Source organism: Oncorhynchus nerka, linkage group LG14 (assembly GCF_034236695.1).
Source record: "Oncorhynchus nerka isolate Pitt River linkage group LG14, Oner_Uvic_2.0, whole genome shotgun sequence".
Lineage (NCBI taxonomy): Eukaryota > Metazoa > Chordata > Actinopteri > Salmoniformes > Salmonidae > Oncorhynchus > Oncorhynchus nerka.
This window is the reverse complement of record NC_088409.1, coordinates 17,787,262-17,805,045: the sequence shown is the minus strand read 5'-3', so window position 1 is coordinate 17,805,045 and position 17,784 is coordinate 17,787,262. Positions and strand designations below refer to the sequence as shown.

The window sequence follows — 17,784 nt, the reverse complement described above, 5'->3', positions numbered from 1 at the left end:
ACCTTCCATGTACTGTCTGCTTCATTACGAGCCCCAGTCTCCACAGCACAGCCTCCCCTCCAAACCTTCCATGTACTGTCTGCTTCATTATGAGCCCCAGTCTCCACAGCACAGCCTCCCCTCCAAACCTTCCATGTACTGTCTGCTTCATTATGAGCCCCCGTCTCCACAGCACAGCCTCCCCTCCAAACCTTCCATGTACTGTCTGCTTCATTATGAGCCCCCGTCAGCTCTGCTAGCGGTGGTTTGGCGTGATAATGAACGACAGGAAGGTTGGCTACATAAAGTCTCTGGGACCAGGCTAGTGGCTAGTCCATTACTGGCTGACTGTCCAATCATGTTGTTGGACGAGATCTCTGGAGACGTGTGGATAGTTGGAGACGTGTGGACTTGTCCTAACTGTTGGAGTAGACCGGTAGTAGGGGAGGTGGACATGAAAATGTCAAGAGGCCCTCGCAATACAATCTACTGTAGTAAATGAGTCCTCAAACATCATATATAACATCATATATAAACAGCAATACCAAAGAGATCTTATCCAACAGAACAGGCCTCTTCTCATTATATATGACCATCATCTATGGAAACATCTTCAGCCAAGGGTATAGGTCGCTGTTCTATATATAGAGCCACTGATCATGTTGGATGGCTCATTAAAGAATCAGAAGATACAGGGATAGCTGTAGTCTGCTTGGTGAAGCTGCTGTAAAACATTTCCATATTATATTGCTATGTGCTGCTACTGTACAGGACTCAGATCTACAGGACTGTTAGTCCGACTGTACAGACCTATAGGACTGTTAGTCCGACTGTACGGCTCTATAGGACTGTTAGTCCGACTGTACGGCTCTATAGGACTGTTAGTCCGACTGTACGGCTCTATAGGACTGTTAGTCCGACTGTACGGCTCTATAGGACTGTTAGTCCGACTGTACGGCTCTATAGGACTGTTAGTCCGACTGTACGGCTCTATAGGACTGTTAGTCCGACTGTACGGCTCTATAGGACTGTTAGTCCGACTGTACGGCTCTATAGGACTGTTAGTCCGACTGTACGGCTCTATAGGACTGTTAGTCCGACTGTACAGACCTATAGGACTGTTAGTCCGACTGTACAGACCTATAGGACTGTTAGTCCGACTGTACAGACCTATAGGACTGTTAGTCCGACTGTACAGATCTATAGGACTGTTAGTCCGACTGTACAGATCTATAGGACTGCTAGTCCGACTGTACAGATCTATAGGACTGCTAGTCCGACTGTACAGCTCTATAGGACTGCTAGTCCGACTGTACAGATCTATAGGACTGCTAGTCCGACTGTACAGATCTATAGGACTGTTAGTCCGACTGTACAGATCTATAGGACTGTTAGTCCGACTGTACAGATCTATAGGACTGTTAGTCCGACTGTACAGATCTATAGGACTGCTAGTCCGACTGTACAGATCTATAGGACTGCTAGTCCGACTGTACAGCTCTATAGGACTGCTAGTCCGACTGTACAGATCTATAGGACTGTTAGTCCGACTGTACAGATCTATAGGACTGTTAGTCCGACTGTACAGATCTATATGACTGTTAGTCCGACTGTACAGATCTATAGGACTGTTAGTCTGACTGTACAGATCTATAGGACTGCTAGTCTGACTGTACAGATCTATAGGACTGCTAGTCTGACTGTACAGATCTATATGACTGTTGGTCTGACTGTACAGATCTATATGACTGTTGGTCTGACTGTACAGATCTATATGACTGTTGGTCTGACTGTACAGATCTATATGACTGTTGGTCTGACTGTACAGATCTATATGACTGTTGGTCTGACTGTACAGATCTATATGACTGTTAGTCTGACTGTACAGATCTATATGACTGTTGGTCTGACTGTACAGATCTATATGACTGTTAGTCTGACTGTACAGATCTATATGACTGTTAGTCTGACTGTACAGATCTATATGACTGTTAGTCTGACTGTACAGATCTGTAGGACTGTTAGTCTGACTGTACAGATCTATATGACTGTTGGTCTGACTGTACAGATCTATAGGACTGCTATACATCCCTCTACTCCCAGTCACATACACACACAATGGCAGGGCAATACTAAAGCTCCATGGGTAGTCAGTGCGCTCTATGAAAAACCACCTTGTCATTCCCCTTCGTTGCTACATTTACATAGCAGCCTTGTTTTGTGGTGCCACAGTTTCTGTTGCTCCTAATTCACCCTGGTTACAATCAACAGAAGCTGATATCACATCCAACACAACAAAATGATAGTAAGAGAATTAGCTACAGCCTCGTCCTACAGCCATGGCCTCCTTGGCTGAGGTAAACTTAGTTAAATGCACCTGTTATCAGACGGACCAGAGCAAAGTGAAGCAACACAGCAGCCCCTGGCTCAGTGGTTCCAGCATCATGTGACTGACGCAATACATACTGGAGCGAAGAGAAAGACCGGCAGATTTATACAGTCAATGGAATATAACCACCCTACCAGCAAAATCATCCCCTCTAGCCCTCCTCCCTGTCCCTCCCTCCCCTTTCCCACATATAGCCCCATTAACAACACAGTTAGATAACAGCTAGATGGATAACCGTCCCCATCAGGCTTACCATCTGTGCATTCCTCATAGTACCAGTCTAGCTCATAGTAATCCGCCTCCACAAATTTCTGCATACTCAGTCCCCTTCAGCTGAGAGGAGCACCACCATCTTCTCCTGTCCTGCTGCGGAGGTCACGAGAACACCTGCCCATCCTTTCATTACATACTCAGAGTTCTCTAGGAGTTTACCATGATGAGGAGACCACGTGGAACAGCACATTTTATCACTGGTACCAGAGTGGAAGGATGGGATGGAGAGGAGGAGAGGAAAGAGAGAGAGATATTTCCCAAAAAGCAACGCAGCCCAAAACACAGTTATGCAGCAGGGGAGTGTTGCTGCCTGGTGGTGAGTCAAGGTTGTATCACAGATGAGGGAGGGGCCTGGGGAGGGCCACGAGCCAATGAGGAAGGGAAATGTCAGAGGCATGCTCCTCCCTCTGAACTGTTTCGTCAATAGCAACCTGCTTTTGGTCCTCCTCTCTCTCCTTGGCTCACCCTCCCCTTCTCCCAACAGTACATCCTTCTGTGAGGTTGCCATGGAGACAGGCTCCCTACTCCAGCACTGAGTAGCATCTGAATGCAGGCTAGTGTTGCTACTGCTGCTGCCTCGGTGACCAGCTCTCTGTTCATATCTGCCTGGTCTGGTACAACACCTCTACTACAGGGCAGGGAGTTCACCTTGCTGAATGATATTAAGAAATCATTCAATAGGTTTATAGTGGGGAATATAGTTCTCTCCCCCACACTGATTTACAGCAGGAGAATATCAGATGCTTCTACTTCTTTAATAGCATGTCCCTTTGATAAAGAGCACACTGACTAATTCTAACACCACTTGACAGTCAGACAATCAAAAGGTCAGATATCATTTAATAGACAGCTATTAATCAACCAATAAGGATGATTATTTCAGCGACTATAGAAACACTGCATCAACCTGCCTGCTGACTGATTCAACGGTGTATAATGCCATCAGTATTGCATCATATGGAGTGTAATGTGTTCGTGGTAGAAGATGCATCAGAGTAGGAGTGGCCTATCAGGGATCAGCTGACTAGCCAGAAGACCAATGAACCACCCTGCTGCCTATCCTCCTTGTGACATCACAATCACAGGTGACAAGACCGGAAATGACAAGACAAGTGACAAGAACAGAATGGACAAAACCAGATTGGTGATATAAATCTCTACAGCCTAGTTGTGAATTTAATCAAGGAGTAGAGTACAATATCTAAAACCATCTATCAAAGAATATCAGTTTGGGAACAAAGTCTTGTCTTGTGAGAACACTGGAGTCTATCCTCACGTCAGTATCAGTAACTATTTGAACCAACGCTGCAGGACTGTCGTTGTAGTCTACATCTGCGACAACGTAATCAGAGTATTAAAGTACCAGAGCATCTGTTATTATAGCATCCTACAGTGCCGTCTTTCAGACAACAGTACAGATACTGTATCAACACATACCTGCTGATTGATGCTGTTAAACTTCCTGAGCTCTACAGTATGACCTACATTCACAACAGTACAGATACTGTATCAACACCAACACATACCTGCTGATTGATGCTGTTAAACTTCCTGAGCTCTACAGTATGACCTACATTCACAACAGTACAGATACTGTATCAACACCAACACATACCTGCTGATTGATGCTGTTAAACTGCCTGAGCTCTACAGTATGACCTACATTCACAACAGATCAGATACTGTATCAACACCAACACATATCTGCTGATTGATGCTGTTAAACTTCCTGAGCTCTACAGTATGACCTACATTCACAACAGTACAGATACTGTATAAACACCAACACATACCTGCTGATTGATGCTGTTAAACTTCCTGAGCTCTACAGTATGACCTACATTCACAACAGTACAGATACTGTATCAACACCAACACATACCTGCTGATTGATGCTGTTAAACTTCCTGAGCTCTACAGTATGACCTACATTCACAACAGAACAGATACTGTATCAACACCAACACATATCTGCTGATTGATGCTGTTAAACTTCCTGAGCTCTACAGTATGACCTACATTCACAACAGTACAGATACTGTATCAACACCAACACATACCTGCTGATTGATGCTGTTAAACTGCCTGAGCTCTACAGTATGACCTACATTCACAACAGTACAGATACTGTATCAACACCAACACATATCTGCTGATTGATGCTGTTAAACTGCCTGAGCTCTACAGTATGACCTACATTCACAACAGTACAGATACTGTATCAACACCAACACATACCTGCTGATTGATGCTGTTAAACTTCCTGAGCTCTACAGTATGACCTACATTCACAACAGTACAGATACTGTATCAACACCAACACATACCTGCTGATTGATGCTGTTAAACTTCCTGAGCTCTACAGTATGACCTACATTCACAACAGTACAGATACTGTATCAACACCAACACATACCTGCTTATTGATGCTGTTAAACTTCCTGATCTCCACAGTATGACCTACATTCACAACAGTACAGATACTGTATCAACACATATCTGCTGATTGATGCTGTTAAACTTCCTGAGCTCTACAGTATGACCTACATTCACAACAGAACAGATACTGTATAAACACCAACACATATCTGCTGATTGATGCTGTTAAACTTCCTGAGCTCTACAGTATGACCTACATTCACAACAGTACAGATACTGTATCAACACCAACACATACCTGCTGATTGATGCTGTTAAACTGCCTGAGCTCTACAGTATGACCTACATTCACAACAGTACAGATACTGTATCAACACCAACACATATCTGCTGATTGATGCTGTTAAACTGCCTGAGCTCTACAGTATGACCTACATTCACAACAGTACAGATACTGTATCAACACCAACACATATCTGCTGATTGATGCTGTTAAACTGCCTGAGCTCTACAGTATGACCTACATTCACAACAGTACAGATACTGTATCAACACCAACACATATCTGCTGATTGATGCTGTTAAACTTCCTGAGCTCTACAGTATGACCTACATTCACAACAGTACAGATACTGTATCAACACCAACACATACCTGCTTATTGATGCTGTTAAACTGCCTGAGCTCTACAGTATGACCTACATTCACAACAGTACAGATACTGTATCAACACATACCTGCTGATTGATGCTGTTAAACTTCCTGAGCTCTACAGTATGACCTACATTCACAACAGAACAGATACTGTATAAACACCAACACATATCTGCTGATTGATGCTGTTAAACTGCCTGAGCTCTACAGTATGACCTACATTCACAACAGTACAGATACTGTATCAACACATACCTGCTGATTGATGCTGTTAAACTTCCTGAGCTCTACAGTATGACCTACATTCACAACAGAACAGATACTGTATAAACACCAACACATATCTGCTGATTGATGCTGTTAAACTTCCTGAGCTCTACAGTATGACCTACATTCACAACAGTACAGATACTGTATCAACACCAACACATATCTGCTGATTGATGCTGTTAAACTTCCTGAGCTCTACAGTATGACCTACATTCACAACAGTACAGATACTGTATCAACACCAACACATACCTGCTGATTGATGCTGTTAAACTTCCTGAGCTCTACAGTATGACCTACATTCACAACAGTACAGATACTGTATCAACACCAACACATACCTGCTGATTGATGCTGTTAAACTTCCTGAGCTCTACAGATATGACCATACATTGATGCTGTTAAACTTCCAGATCAGTATGATACTGTATCAACACCAACACATACCTGCTGATTGATGCTGTTAAACTTCCTGAGCTCTACAGTAAATCAAATCAAATCAAATCTTATTTGTCACATACACATGGTTAGCAGATGTTAATGCGAGTGTAGCGAAATGCTTGTGCTTCTAGTTCCGACAATGCAGTAATAACCAACAAGTAATCTAACTAACAATTCCAAAAATACTGTCTTATACACAGTGTAAGGGGATAAAGAATATGTACATAAGGATATATGAATGAGTGATGGTACAGGGCAGCATACAGTAGATGGTATCGAGTACAGTATATACATATGAGATGAGTATGTAGACAAAGTAAACAAAGTGGCATAGTTAAAGTGGCTAGTGATACATGTATTACATAAGGATGCAGAGGGTTTGGCCGGGGTAGGCCGTCATTGTAAATAACTATTTGTTCTTAACTGACTTGCCTGGTTAAATAAATGGAAAAAACAAGAAGAAGCCAGAGTTATCACACGCACACGGCCTTGTGTCTGTCCAGCCTCATGTCTGGTTGAGACACAGACAGACGTTAGGACAGACGTCTCCCACTGAGCTGATAGGACCAGCAGCTGAGCAGACTGGCAGAGGGTAGAGCGTGGCGCTTCAGCCTGCCTGGCACCCACGGCCCAGCGGGTATGTTTGCTGTGTGAACCGGGCCCAACTGTCTGTCGCTGACCCATATGGGCTCAGGACCATATTAAAATGACTGTCTCTACCTTTCATTCCCTTTGTCTCAACCTCTGTCTGTCTCTCTGTGTTTATATCGCTCTGTCTACCTATTTATCTCATTAGAGCACCAGAATCTCAGCTGTTAGTCTTCCACCCACATCACCCTCATTTTTTAAATCCTTGATATCGGCTCTAACCTGCACCATTTCCAAAAATACCCTGTAATATGAGCTCAATACAATTATTAATGTCAAGTTTAAAGCGATGAACCAGTTGAATATGAAATGTGTACCAGTGTACAACAGATCACATAAAAGGAAGAATAGAAAGAGAAGTAACCAGCAGAGGGTTTGTGGAAGCCTTCGCCCCCTTGTCTGAATCATCTTAAAATACAAACGCTGCGCTTACGGAAATACTTCAGAGTCTCCTCAATCTGCTCCACGGTGAGGTCCAGGTTGGTGTCAGGGGAGAGGAGAGGGGTGTGGAGCCAGTCGTCGTGGTCATACCCGTAGATGGTGTCTGCTCTCAGCTTGTAGTGGGGCAGCTGCTCCTCCAGCAGACTGATGATCTCCACCTCTGGAAGATCAGTACTGTTACACACATCTGTAGGAGGAGGAGAGGGGAGGACAGGGGTGGAGGAGGAGAGGAGAGGGAAGGGGTGGGGAGGGAGAGGGGTGGGTGGGGAGGGAGATGAGAGGGAATGAGAGGGGTGGGGAGGGAGAGGAGAGGGGATAGGAGACGGTATGAGGGGAGGAGGAGGAGAGGTGGGGAGGAGGAGAGGTGGGGAGGGAGATAGGAGACGGTATGAGGGGAGGAGGAGGAGGAGAGGGGAGGAGGATGAGAGGGAGAGGAGATAGGAGATGGTATGAGGGGAGGAGGAGGAGAGGGGAGGAGGATGAGAGGGAGAGGAGATAGGAGATGGTATGAGGGGAGGAGGAGGAGGAGGAGAGGGGAGGAGGAGGAGAGGTGGGGAGGGGAGGGAGATAGGAGACGGTATGAGGGGAGGAGGGAGGGGAGGAGGAGGAGAGGGGAGGGAGATAGGGAGAGGTGGGGAGGAGGAGAGGTGGGGAGGGGAGGGAGATAGGAGACGGTATGAGGGGAGGAGGAGGAGGAGGAGGATGAGAGGGAGAGGAGATAGGAGACGGTATGAGGGGAGGAGGAGGAGAGGGGAGGAGGAGGAGAGGGGAGGAGGATGAGAGGGAGAGGAGATGGTATGAGGGGAGGAGGAGGAGGAGGAGAGGTGGGGAGGGGAGGGAGATAGGAGACGGTGATGGGGAGGAGGAGGAGGAGAGGGGAGGAGGGGAGGGAGATAGGAGACGGTATGAGGGGAGGAGGAGGAGGGGGAGGAGGAGGAGAGGGAGAGGAGATAGGAGACGGTATGAGGGGAGGAGGAGGGGAGAGGGGAGGAGGAGGAGAGGGAGAGGAGGAGGAGAGGTGGGGAGGGAGATAGGAGACGGTATGAGTTGAGGAGGAGGACAGGGGAGGAGGAGAGGGGAGGAGGAAAGGAGGAGGACAGGGGAGGAGGGAGAGGAGATGGTATGAGGGGAGGAGAGGGAGAGAAGAAGAGAAGAGGAGAGACTAGAGGTTAGTTCTCTCACGTCACCCCGCTCCTCCGCTCTCTCCACTGGCTTCCAGTTGAAGCTCGCATCCGCTACAAGACCATGGTGCTTGCCTACGGAGCTGTGAGGGGAACGGCACCTCAGTACCTCCAGGCTCTGATCAGGCCCTACACCCAAACAAGGGCACTGCGTTCATCCACCTCTGCCCTGCTCGCCTCCCTACCACTGAGGAAGTACAGTTCCCGCTCAGCCCAGTCAAAACTGTTCGCTGCGCTGGCCCCCCAATGGTGGAACAAACTCCCTCACGACGCCAGGACAGCGGAGTCAATCACCACCTTCCGGAGACACCTGAAACCCCACCTCTTTAAGGAATACCTAGGATAGGATAAAGTAATCCTTCTCACCCCCCCCTTAAAAGACCTAGATGCACTATTGTAAAGTGGCTGTTCCACTGGATGTCATAAGGTGAAAGCACCAATTTGTAAGTCGCTCTGGATAAGAGCGTCTGCTAAATGACTTAAATGTAAATGTAAATGTTAGTTTTAGCCCGCTACAGTAGCAGGAGGTTATGTAACAGGTGCCTGGTTGAGAAACACAAGAACAATGGCTGTTTATGTTTAAACTTCATCATCTAGAGCAGGGTTCCCCAACTGGTGGCCTGCGGCCAAATCAATATTGGGGAGGTGTTCTTAATGTTTTGCACACTCTGCGTATGTGATGGTATACAAATGTAAGCAAGGTTTGAAATTATATTGTTTTAGTGAAATGTTATATCTGTTTGGGCTTCTTGTGGTCAATTTGTAGTCTACAAATGATTTGTAATTATGTTCTGACCCCCAAAAATTGTTCAGTGGCTGAATTTAGTTAATGATCCCTGATCTAGTGAGAACGACGACAACAGTCTTGCTCAAGACATACACACCTTTCAAAAAAAAACATTTTTAGCTCCTCAGTAGGCTATCCCTCTGAACAACCTGCTTTTCTAAACCATAATCAAACACAATGACCTCTGAACTATGGTCATACGTGATGATGTGTCATTGTATCTTGTTTACACATCAGACTCTTCGTAGCAGTCTGTTTACATAAAGGGAGTGCAGCAAGAGCTACTGAAAGCAGCGTAGGAGGACCTCTTGTGGCACATTGAGGAACTACAATCCTGCTGATGTCTATGTATCACAACAGTGCTACAGAACAACAAGATATGACAGTGATTTACAGAATAACAGATCCTGGAGCTGCTTTATGAAGAGGGCATACAGTATACTATATAAACAAGGAGAATCTGCATAAACCCACAGACTTTGGAACATATTGGCTTAGGAACTGGGAAGAAGCTCTCCTGTGAGATACTAGTTTGTGACAGTAAACTCTGGGCTTCACTGGAACATAGTGAAGTCATCTTACCAGCACTTCCTGCCATGGGATTTACTCCTTCCCTCAGCAGATCCAGATGTCCATCAGACTCCCATCCAAAGACTGTTACAGCTCATCACTGTAAAACTCCTAGATAACTTCACCAGAATCACACACACTAAGAAGTGACTGAGTTGTGAATATGGAACGTCTCAGTTTATGTGAGCAGGCGTGTTTCCAATCCATTTGTTCAACAGCTGCATTCATAAGGCCTGCATATCTGTGGTGGCGATGAAGCTCCATCAGACAATGGCTTAATCCAGACAGAACGGGCTGGCAGGCTGCTGAGAGGCTAAACTGACTGACACTATGCTACTGGCTGTCTCCAGCAACACCTAGCAGCATTAGCAGACCACAGCAGGGGAGTCTGCCACAGAGTCACACACAGACTACAGCAGGGGAGTCTGCCACAGAGTCACACACAGACTACAGCAGGGGAGTCTGCCACAGAGAGTCACACACAGACTACAGCAGGGGAGTCTGCCACAGAGAGTCACACACAGACTACAGCAGGGGAGTCTGCCACAGAGAGTCACACACAGACTACAGCAGGGAGTCTGACTACAGCAGAGTCTGAGTCACACACAGACTACAGCAGGGGAGTCTGCCACAGAGAGTCACACACAGACTACAGCAGGGGAGTCTGCCACAGAGAGTCACACACAGACTACAGCAGGGGAGTCTGCCACAGAGTCACACACAGACTACAGCAGGGGAGTCTGCCACAGAGTCACACACAGACTACAGCAGGGGAGTCTGCCACAGAGTCACACACAGACTACAACACGTTGGAGACACACTACTGTTATGGTCCATTGAAATCAATTAAACGTAGTAAAAACATACAAATTCATAGTTAACTCCTTAAATCCCATATTTCTGTTAAATAGAGCCGATTATAGGCCTCTTCTTCATATTCAGCTCAGATCTCCAAAGTGTAACTGGGACAACCAACTATACTCAGAGCTATAAAAAGCTCCTGAACAACAACAGCCAGGACATGCAAACCAAAATAACAACAATGGCTGGAAGTGTCACATGAATTGGATAAGGCCAGACATACTGTATCATCACAGGCATTAAACAGTCTCTACTATCCATCACAACATCATATTCACTGATACAGTATGACAACACCTGTGTCATGCCTTCTCTGTCGCCATGCAACAGCTGGAACTAAGGGATGTTGTATGAAGATTGTATAAATGTTGTATGAAGGTTGCAGAGAGCCCCTGAGTGCTGACAGCTACTAGCTAGACCATTTGCTGTTGATTATTCCTGGACTGTATTTATAGTCAGATCTGTAAGGCCCTGGCACTCTGCTCTGCTCTGCACCCGCTGGCCCACTGTCCTCCCTGTCCCCTCTACCTCTCTGGCATTCACTCCAAATCCCCAGGCTACAGGACACTACTGTAGCACAGGGTCAATACAGGCAGAACCGACATCCAGCTACACTGACAACTAGACCCCATGGTGACAAACAGACAGACAGAGAGCGAGAGAGAGACAGACATGGGGGCAGTACTACAAACGGTGTCTAACTCTAGTCTAGTTCACGTTACTAGTCTTCATATCCAACCCCATCATGTTTACCCAAGAGAAGACTGAAACAAATGACTGAACAATAATGTGTGTACTTGAATTGGATGTATTTTCACAATCTATACCAGTAATATGATGTAAATCAGTTGGTGACCTACTGTCCTAGTACTCATTAAAAACCAGGCTATATAGTGTAACCATCCCCTTCACAAAAACATGCTTAGCAACCATGAATCATTTCCAGAGGAAAAATCATTCTTACTATTCCATAGAAATGGCAAGAAATCAGACATTAAGTACAAAACTAAAATGTAAGTCCAAATAAAGTGAGGAATCTCAGTAGTTTTAAACACCAAACAAGCCCAAACCACCCCATAGATCCAACCCAAAGTCACGGTGCCCAGTACTCACTCATGGCTCCTCTGCCCCCTACTCCGTGTCCTCTCACCTCAACTTTACATGTTCCACTTCTCCAGGAAAGGGCAGGGCGAAGAGGAGCGGGAGGGAGAGAGAGAGATAGAGGGGAGGGAGGGACATAGAGATAGAAGGGAGGGAGGGATGGACATAGAGATAGAAGGGAGGGGGGGAGGAAGAGAGAGAAGGGAGGAAGAGAGAGAAGGAAGGAAGAAAGAGAGAGTGGGAGGGAAATAATAAAGAGTGAGAGGGAAGAAGAGAGGCAATTGTAGGAAAGCGACCCCAGCTACTCTGCGTTACCATGCCTGGCATGCCACTGACGGTGGTCACATGGGGCCCCCAACCCCCACAACCTCCCCATACTGTAGCCAGCATGGCAGCACAGCCCCCCACCCCACCCAGCTGCCTAAACAGACTGTCAACTGGATTACTGTTGGCCCGGAGAGTGCAGTGGACTGGAACACTCATTGTCCTCCATACTACAGGCCGGTCTCTTCCCACAGCTGCAGGATCTCTCTATACTACAGGCCGGTCTCTTCCCAGAGCTGCAGGATCTCTATACTACAGGCCGGTCTCTTCCCACAGCTGCAGGATCTCTCTATACTACAGGCCGGTCTCTTCCCAGAGCTGCAGGATCTCTCTATACTACAGGCCGGTCTCTTCCCACAGCTGCAGGATCTCTCTATACTACAGGCCGGTCTCTTCCCACAGCTGCAGGATCTCTATACTACAGGCCGGTCTCTTCCCACAGCTGCAGGATCTCTATACTACAGGCCGGTCTCTTCCCACAGCTGCAGGATCTCTCTATACTACAGGCCGGTCTCTTCCCACAGCTGCAGGATCTCTCTATACTACAGGCCGGTCTCTTCCCAGAGCTGCAGGATCTCTCTATACTACAGGCCGGTCTCTTCCCACAGCTGCAGGATCTCTCTATACTACAGGCCGGTCTCTTCCCACAGCTGCAGGATCTCTCTATACTACAGGCCGGTCTCTTCCCACAGCTGCAGGATCTCTCTATACTACAGGCCGGTCTCTTCCCACAGCTGCAGGATCTCTCTATACTACAGGCCGGTCTCTTCCCAGAGCTGCAGGATCTCTCCATACTACAGGCCGGTCTCTTCCCACAGCTGCAGGATCTCTCCATACTACAGGCCGGTCTCTTCCCAGAGCTGCAGGATCTCTCCATACTACAGGCCGGTCTCTTCCCACAGCTGCAGGATCTCTCCATACTACAGGCCGGTCTCTTCCCAGAGCTGCAGGATCTCATTACTACAGGCCGGTCTCTTCCCACAGCTGCAGGATCTCTCAGCTGCAGGATACTACAGGCCGGTCTCTTCCCACAGCTGCAGGACTACAGGCCGGTCTCTTCCCAGAGCTGCAGGATCTCATTACTACAGGCCGGTCTCTTCCCACAGCTGCAGGATCTCTCCATACTACAGGCCGGTCTCTTCCCAGAGCTGCAGGATCTCATTACTACAGGCCGGTCTCTTCCCACAGCTGCAGGATCTCTCTATACTACAGGCCGGTCTCTTCCCACAGCTGCAGGATCTCTCTATACTACAGGCCGGTCTCTTCCCACAGCTGCAGGATCTCTATACTACAGGCCGGTCTCTTCCCACAGCTGCAGGATCTCTCTATACTACAGGCCGGTCTCTTCCCACAGCTGCAGGATCTCTATACTACAGGCCGGTCTCTTCCCACAGCTGCAGGATCTCTATACTACAGGCCGGTCTCTTCCCACAGCTGCAGGATCTCTCCATACTACAGGCCGGTCTCTTCCCAGAGCTGCAGGATCTCTATACTACAGGCCGGTCTCTTCCCAGAGCTGCAGGATCTCTCTATACTACAGGCCGGTCTCTTCCCAGAGCTGCAGGATCTCTCTATACTACAGGCCGGTCTCTTCCCAGAGCTGCAGGATCTCTCTATACTACAGGCCTGTCTCTTCCCAGAGCTGCAGGATCTCTCTATACTACAGGCCGGTCTCTTCCCAGAGCTGCAGGATCTCTCTATACTACAGGCCGGTCTCTTCCCACAGCTGCAGGATCTCTATACTACAGGCCGGTCTCTTCCCACAGCTGCAGGATCTCTCCATACTACAGGCCGGTCTCTTCCCACAGCTGCAGGATCTCTCTATACTACAGGCCGGTCTCTTCCCAGAGCTGCAGGATCTCTCCATACTACAGGCCGGTCTCTTCCCACAGCTGCAGGATCTCTCCATACTACAGGCCGGTCTCTTCCCACAGCTGCAGGATCTCTCCATACTACAGGCCGGTCTCTTCCCACAGCTGCAGGATCTCTCCATACTACAGGCCGGTCTCTTCCCAGAGCTGCAGGATCTCTATACTACAGGCCGGTCTCTTCCCACAGCTGCAGGAGGCCGGTCTCTTCCCACAGCTGCAGGATCTCTCTATACTACAGGCCGGTCTCTTCCCACAGCTGCAGGATCTCTATACTACAGGCCGGTCTCTTCCCACAGCTGCAGGATCTCTCCATACTACAGGCCGGTCTCTTCCCAGAGCTGCAGGATCTCTATACTACAGGCCGGTCTCTTCCCACAGCTGCAGGATCTCCATGAGTCTGACAAGTGAGACTAACTACAGGCAGGATGTACTGTAGTGCAGCTGGAAGCCAGCAGGGGAGAAGATGGCCTCCTCAGACAGGATAATATCCACCACAGATCACAACAGCAAAGATCAACTGTAGGCACTCTGGGAACTTTTCCCTCTACAAGGAATGAAACTAACTAAAATGTCAAGTACAAATTCAGATTGTTAGCCAGAGCCCTATATAGACAGAGCCCTATACACACACACAGAGCCCTATACACACACACAGAGCCCTATACACACACACAGAGCCCTATACACACACACACAGAGCCCTATACACACACACAGAGCCCTATACACACACACACAGAGCCCTATACACACACACACAGAGCCCTATACACACACACACAGAGCCCTATACACACACACACAGAGCCCTACACACACACACAGAGCCCTATACACACAGAGCCCTATACACACAGCCCTATACACACAGAGCCCTATACACACAGCCCTATACACACAGAGCTATACACACAGAGCCCTATATACACAGAGCCCTATATACACAGAGCCCTGGCTGTACAGTATATCACAACTGTTCAAATAATCTTGAGCCAAGCCACTACTAGCTGACTACGTTTCTCCAGGCTGCTGAACTTGGGAACTAGTGTTTAAAGCATCCGTTTGACTACTGTAGTCACAATGTCAAGGTGGACAAATGTCCCATCCTCCAGCAGGCTGACCTGAAATAAGAGTTCAGTGGAGGAATGGGACCATACTGTGTGTTACCTCAACACGTCTCCATTAGGGGAACACTACTGTACTGTGTGTTACCTCAACACATCTCCATTAGGGGAACACTACCGTACTGTGTGTTACCTCAACACATCTCCATTAGGGGAACACTACCGTACTGTGTGTTACCTCAACACATCTCCATTAGGGGAACACTACCGTACTGTGTGTTACCTCAACACATCTCCATTAGGGGAACACTACCGTACTGTGTGTTACCTCAACACGTCTCCATTAGGGGAACACTACCGTACTGTGTGTTACCTCAACACGTCTCCATTAGGGGAACACTACCGTACTGTGTGTTACCTCAACACGTCTCCATTAGGGAACACTACCGTACTGTGTGTTACCTCAACACGTCTCCATTAGGGGAACACTACCGTACTGTGTGTTACCTCAACACGTCTCCATTAGGGAACACTACCGTACTGTGTGTTACCTCAACACGTCTCCATTAGGGGAACACTACCGTACTGTGTGTTACCTCAACACGTCTCCATTAGGGGAACACTACCGTACTGTGTGTTACCTCAACACGTCTCCATTAGGGGAACACTACCGTACTGTGTGTTACCTCAACACGTCTCCATTAGGGGAACACTACCGTACTGTGTGTTACCTCAACACGTCTCCATTAGGGGAACACTACCGTACTGTGTGTTACCTCAACACGTCTCCATTAGGGGAACACTACCGTACTGTGTGTTACCTCAACACGTCTCCATTAGGGGAACACTACCGTACTGTGTGTTACCTCAACACATCTCCATTAGGGGAACACTACTGTACTGTGTGTTACCTCAACACGTCTCCATTAGGGGAACACTACTGTACGGTGTGTTACCTCAACACATTCCATTAGGGGAACACTACTGTACTGTGTGTTACCTCAACACATCTCCATTAGGGGAACACTACTGTACTGTGTGTTACCTCAACACATCTCCATTAGGGGAACACTACTGTACTGTGTGTTACCTCAACACATCTCCATTAGGGGAACACTACATTTCCCTGGCTGTGGTTGCAATAAGCCCCCTCCATTACCCTGGCTATGGTTGTAATAAGCCCCCTCCATTACCCTGGCTATGGTTGTAATAAGCCCCCTCCATTACCCTGGCTATGGTTGTAATAAGCCCCCTCCATTACCGTGGCTATGGTTGTAATAAGCCCCCTCCATTACCTTGGCTATGGTTGTAATAAGCCCCCTCCATTACCCTGGCTATGATTGTAATAACCCCCCCTCCATTACCTTGGCTATGGTTGTAATAAGCCCCCTCCATTACCTTGGCTATGATTGTAATAAGCCCCCCTCCATTACCCTGGCTATGGTTGTAATAAGCCTCCTAAATTACACTGGCTATGGTTGGAATTCATGTGGTCTTGCCAAGAGGCTGGGTCTGGCACAGATCCACCAGACAGATGACACTGCTCAACGGCTCCTGACGCCATGGCAACTGTGCTGTAGTGTGTCTTGGTCTGTCCCAGAGGAAAAGCAGAACTTGGTGAACAGTGCAGGGCCGGGCTATGAGTCAGTCTCAGTCCATTCCGCTGGCCTGACCACTGCTCACGGGACTAATGGAAAAGCTCTGGCTGATTCCAACTGTTTTGTCTACCCACAAACTGTTCCCATGGATACATCAGGCTGTGGGAATATTTGTGGAGTGTGGCTAAAACTGCATATCTGACAGGAAGAGAAGCCGAACAATCTCAGCTAACCCGGAACTAAAGTCTTGTGTAACTGGTCAGCTGCTATGTTAACGTAGTCTGCCCACGAGAGATTATAGCAACAATGGCATGTGGACACACGGACAGACAGACTTCATGACAAACAAAGTCCACCAAGCCAGAAATCAACACTCACACAGCCCCCTGACATGAACTTTGGGTTCAGTTCACATGGCAAATTGTAATATTTAAAGTATCTTAAGTCCAACACTACGATATAGCATCCGTTATCCGTTAACTACTGACAGTACTGCATATATGTGTTAATGACTTCAATTTCCTGTCTATATCTTGTGGGCAGTAATATAGTAGCAGTATTTGCATGATATTTTTACCTCAGTGTGCATCTCAATAAGACATATCTGTATCAATAAAATAGCCTTCTACTGACATTACTGGAGAAGATTACAATTGGATACACATGTTGAACAAAATTGAAATTTCCCCATATTTCCCCAGTGGGAAAAGGATGCACACTGGTGTGACGTATCATCCTGCATGATATTGTTGAGGTACTTCCAGACTACTTGATTAGCTAGATGAGCACTAATGTTATTTTGAGAACAGCACAAGATGAGCCCTAAACATTGTAAACATCCCATGACCTTTAGTAACATCATAATCATGTGATGTGCTTATTTATGTCTGTCGTTGAAAGATGTCTCTCGGAGAAAAGATCATGTTTTGCCACAAGACGTAGTTACAGTACAT

At 47.3% G+C, this 17,784-nt stretch overlaps 1 protein-coding gene across 6 annotated transcripts in view; it reads right to left on the bottom strand.

Annotated features, from left to right (window-relative positions):
* The window catches only part of trak1a (trafficking protein, kinesin binding 1a), a 49,166-nt gene extending 37,021 nt beyond the window's left edge, over positions 1-12,145 (bottom strand). Inside the window, exons 1-2 of one of the 6 annotated variants that reach the window (XM_065027597.1) lie at positions 11,987-12,145; positions 7,467-7,661 (exon numbers count right to left, since the gene is read on the bottom strand). In XM_065027597.1, coding sequence (XP_064883669.1) covers positions 7,467-7,661; positions 11,987-11,990 — 199 coding nt within the window. In that variant the 5' untranslated portion in view covers positions 11,991-12,145. Of the gene's footprint in view, positions 1-2,621; positions 2,757-7,466; positions 7,662-10,024; positions 10,109-11,986 lie in introns of those variants that run through there. The other 5 variants (XM_065027602.1, XM_065027596.1, XM_065027598.1 and 2 more) reach the window with 5 other exon arrangements.
* Between the last annotated feature and the right edge of the window lie 5,639 nt (positions 12,146-17,784).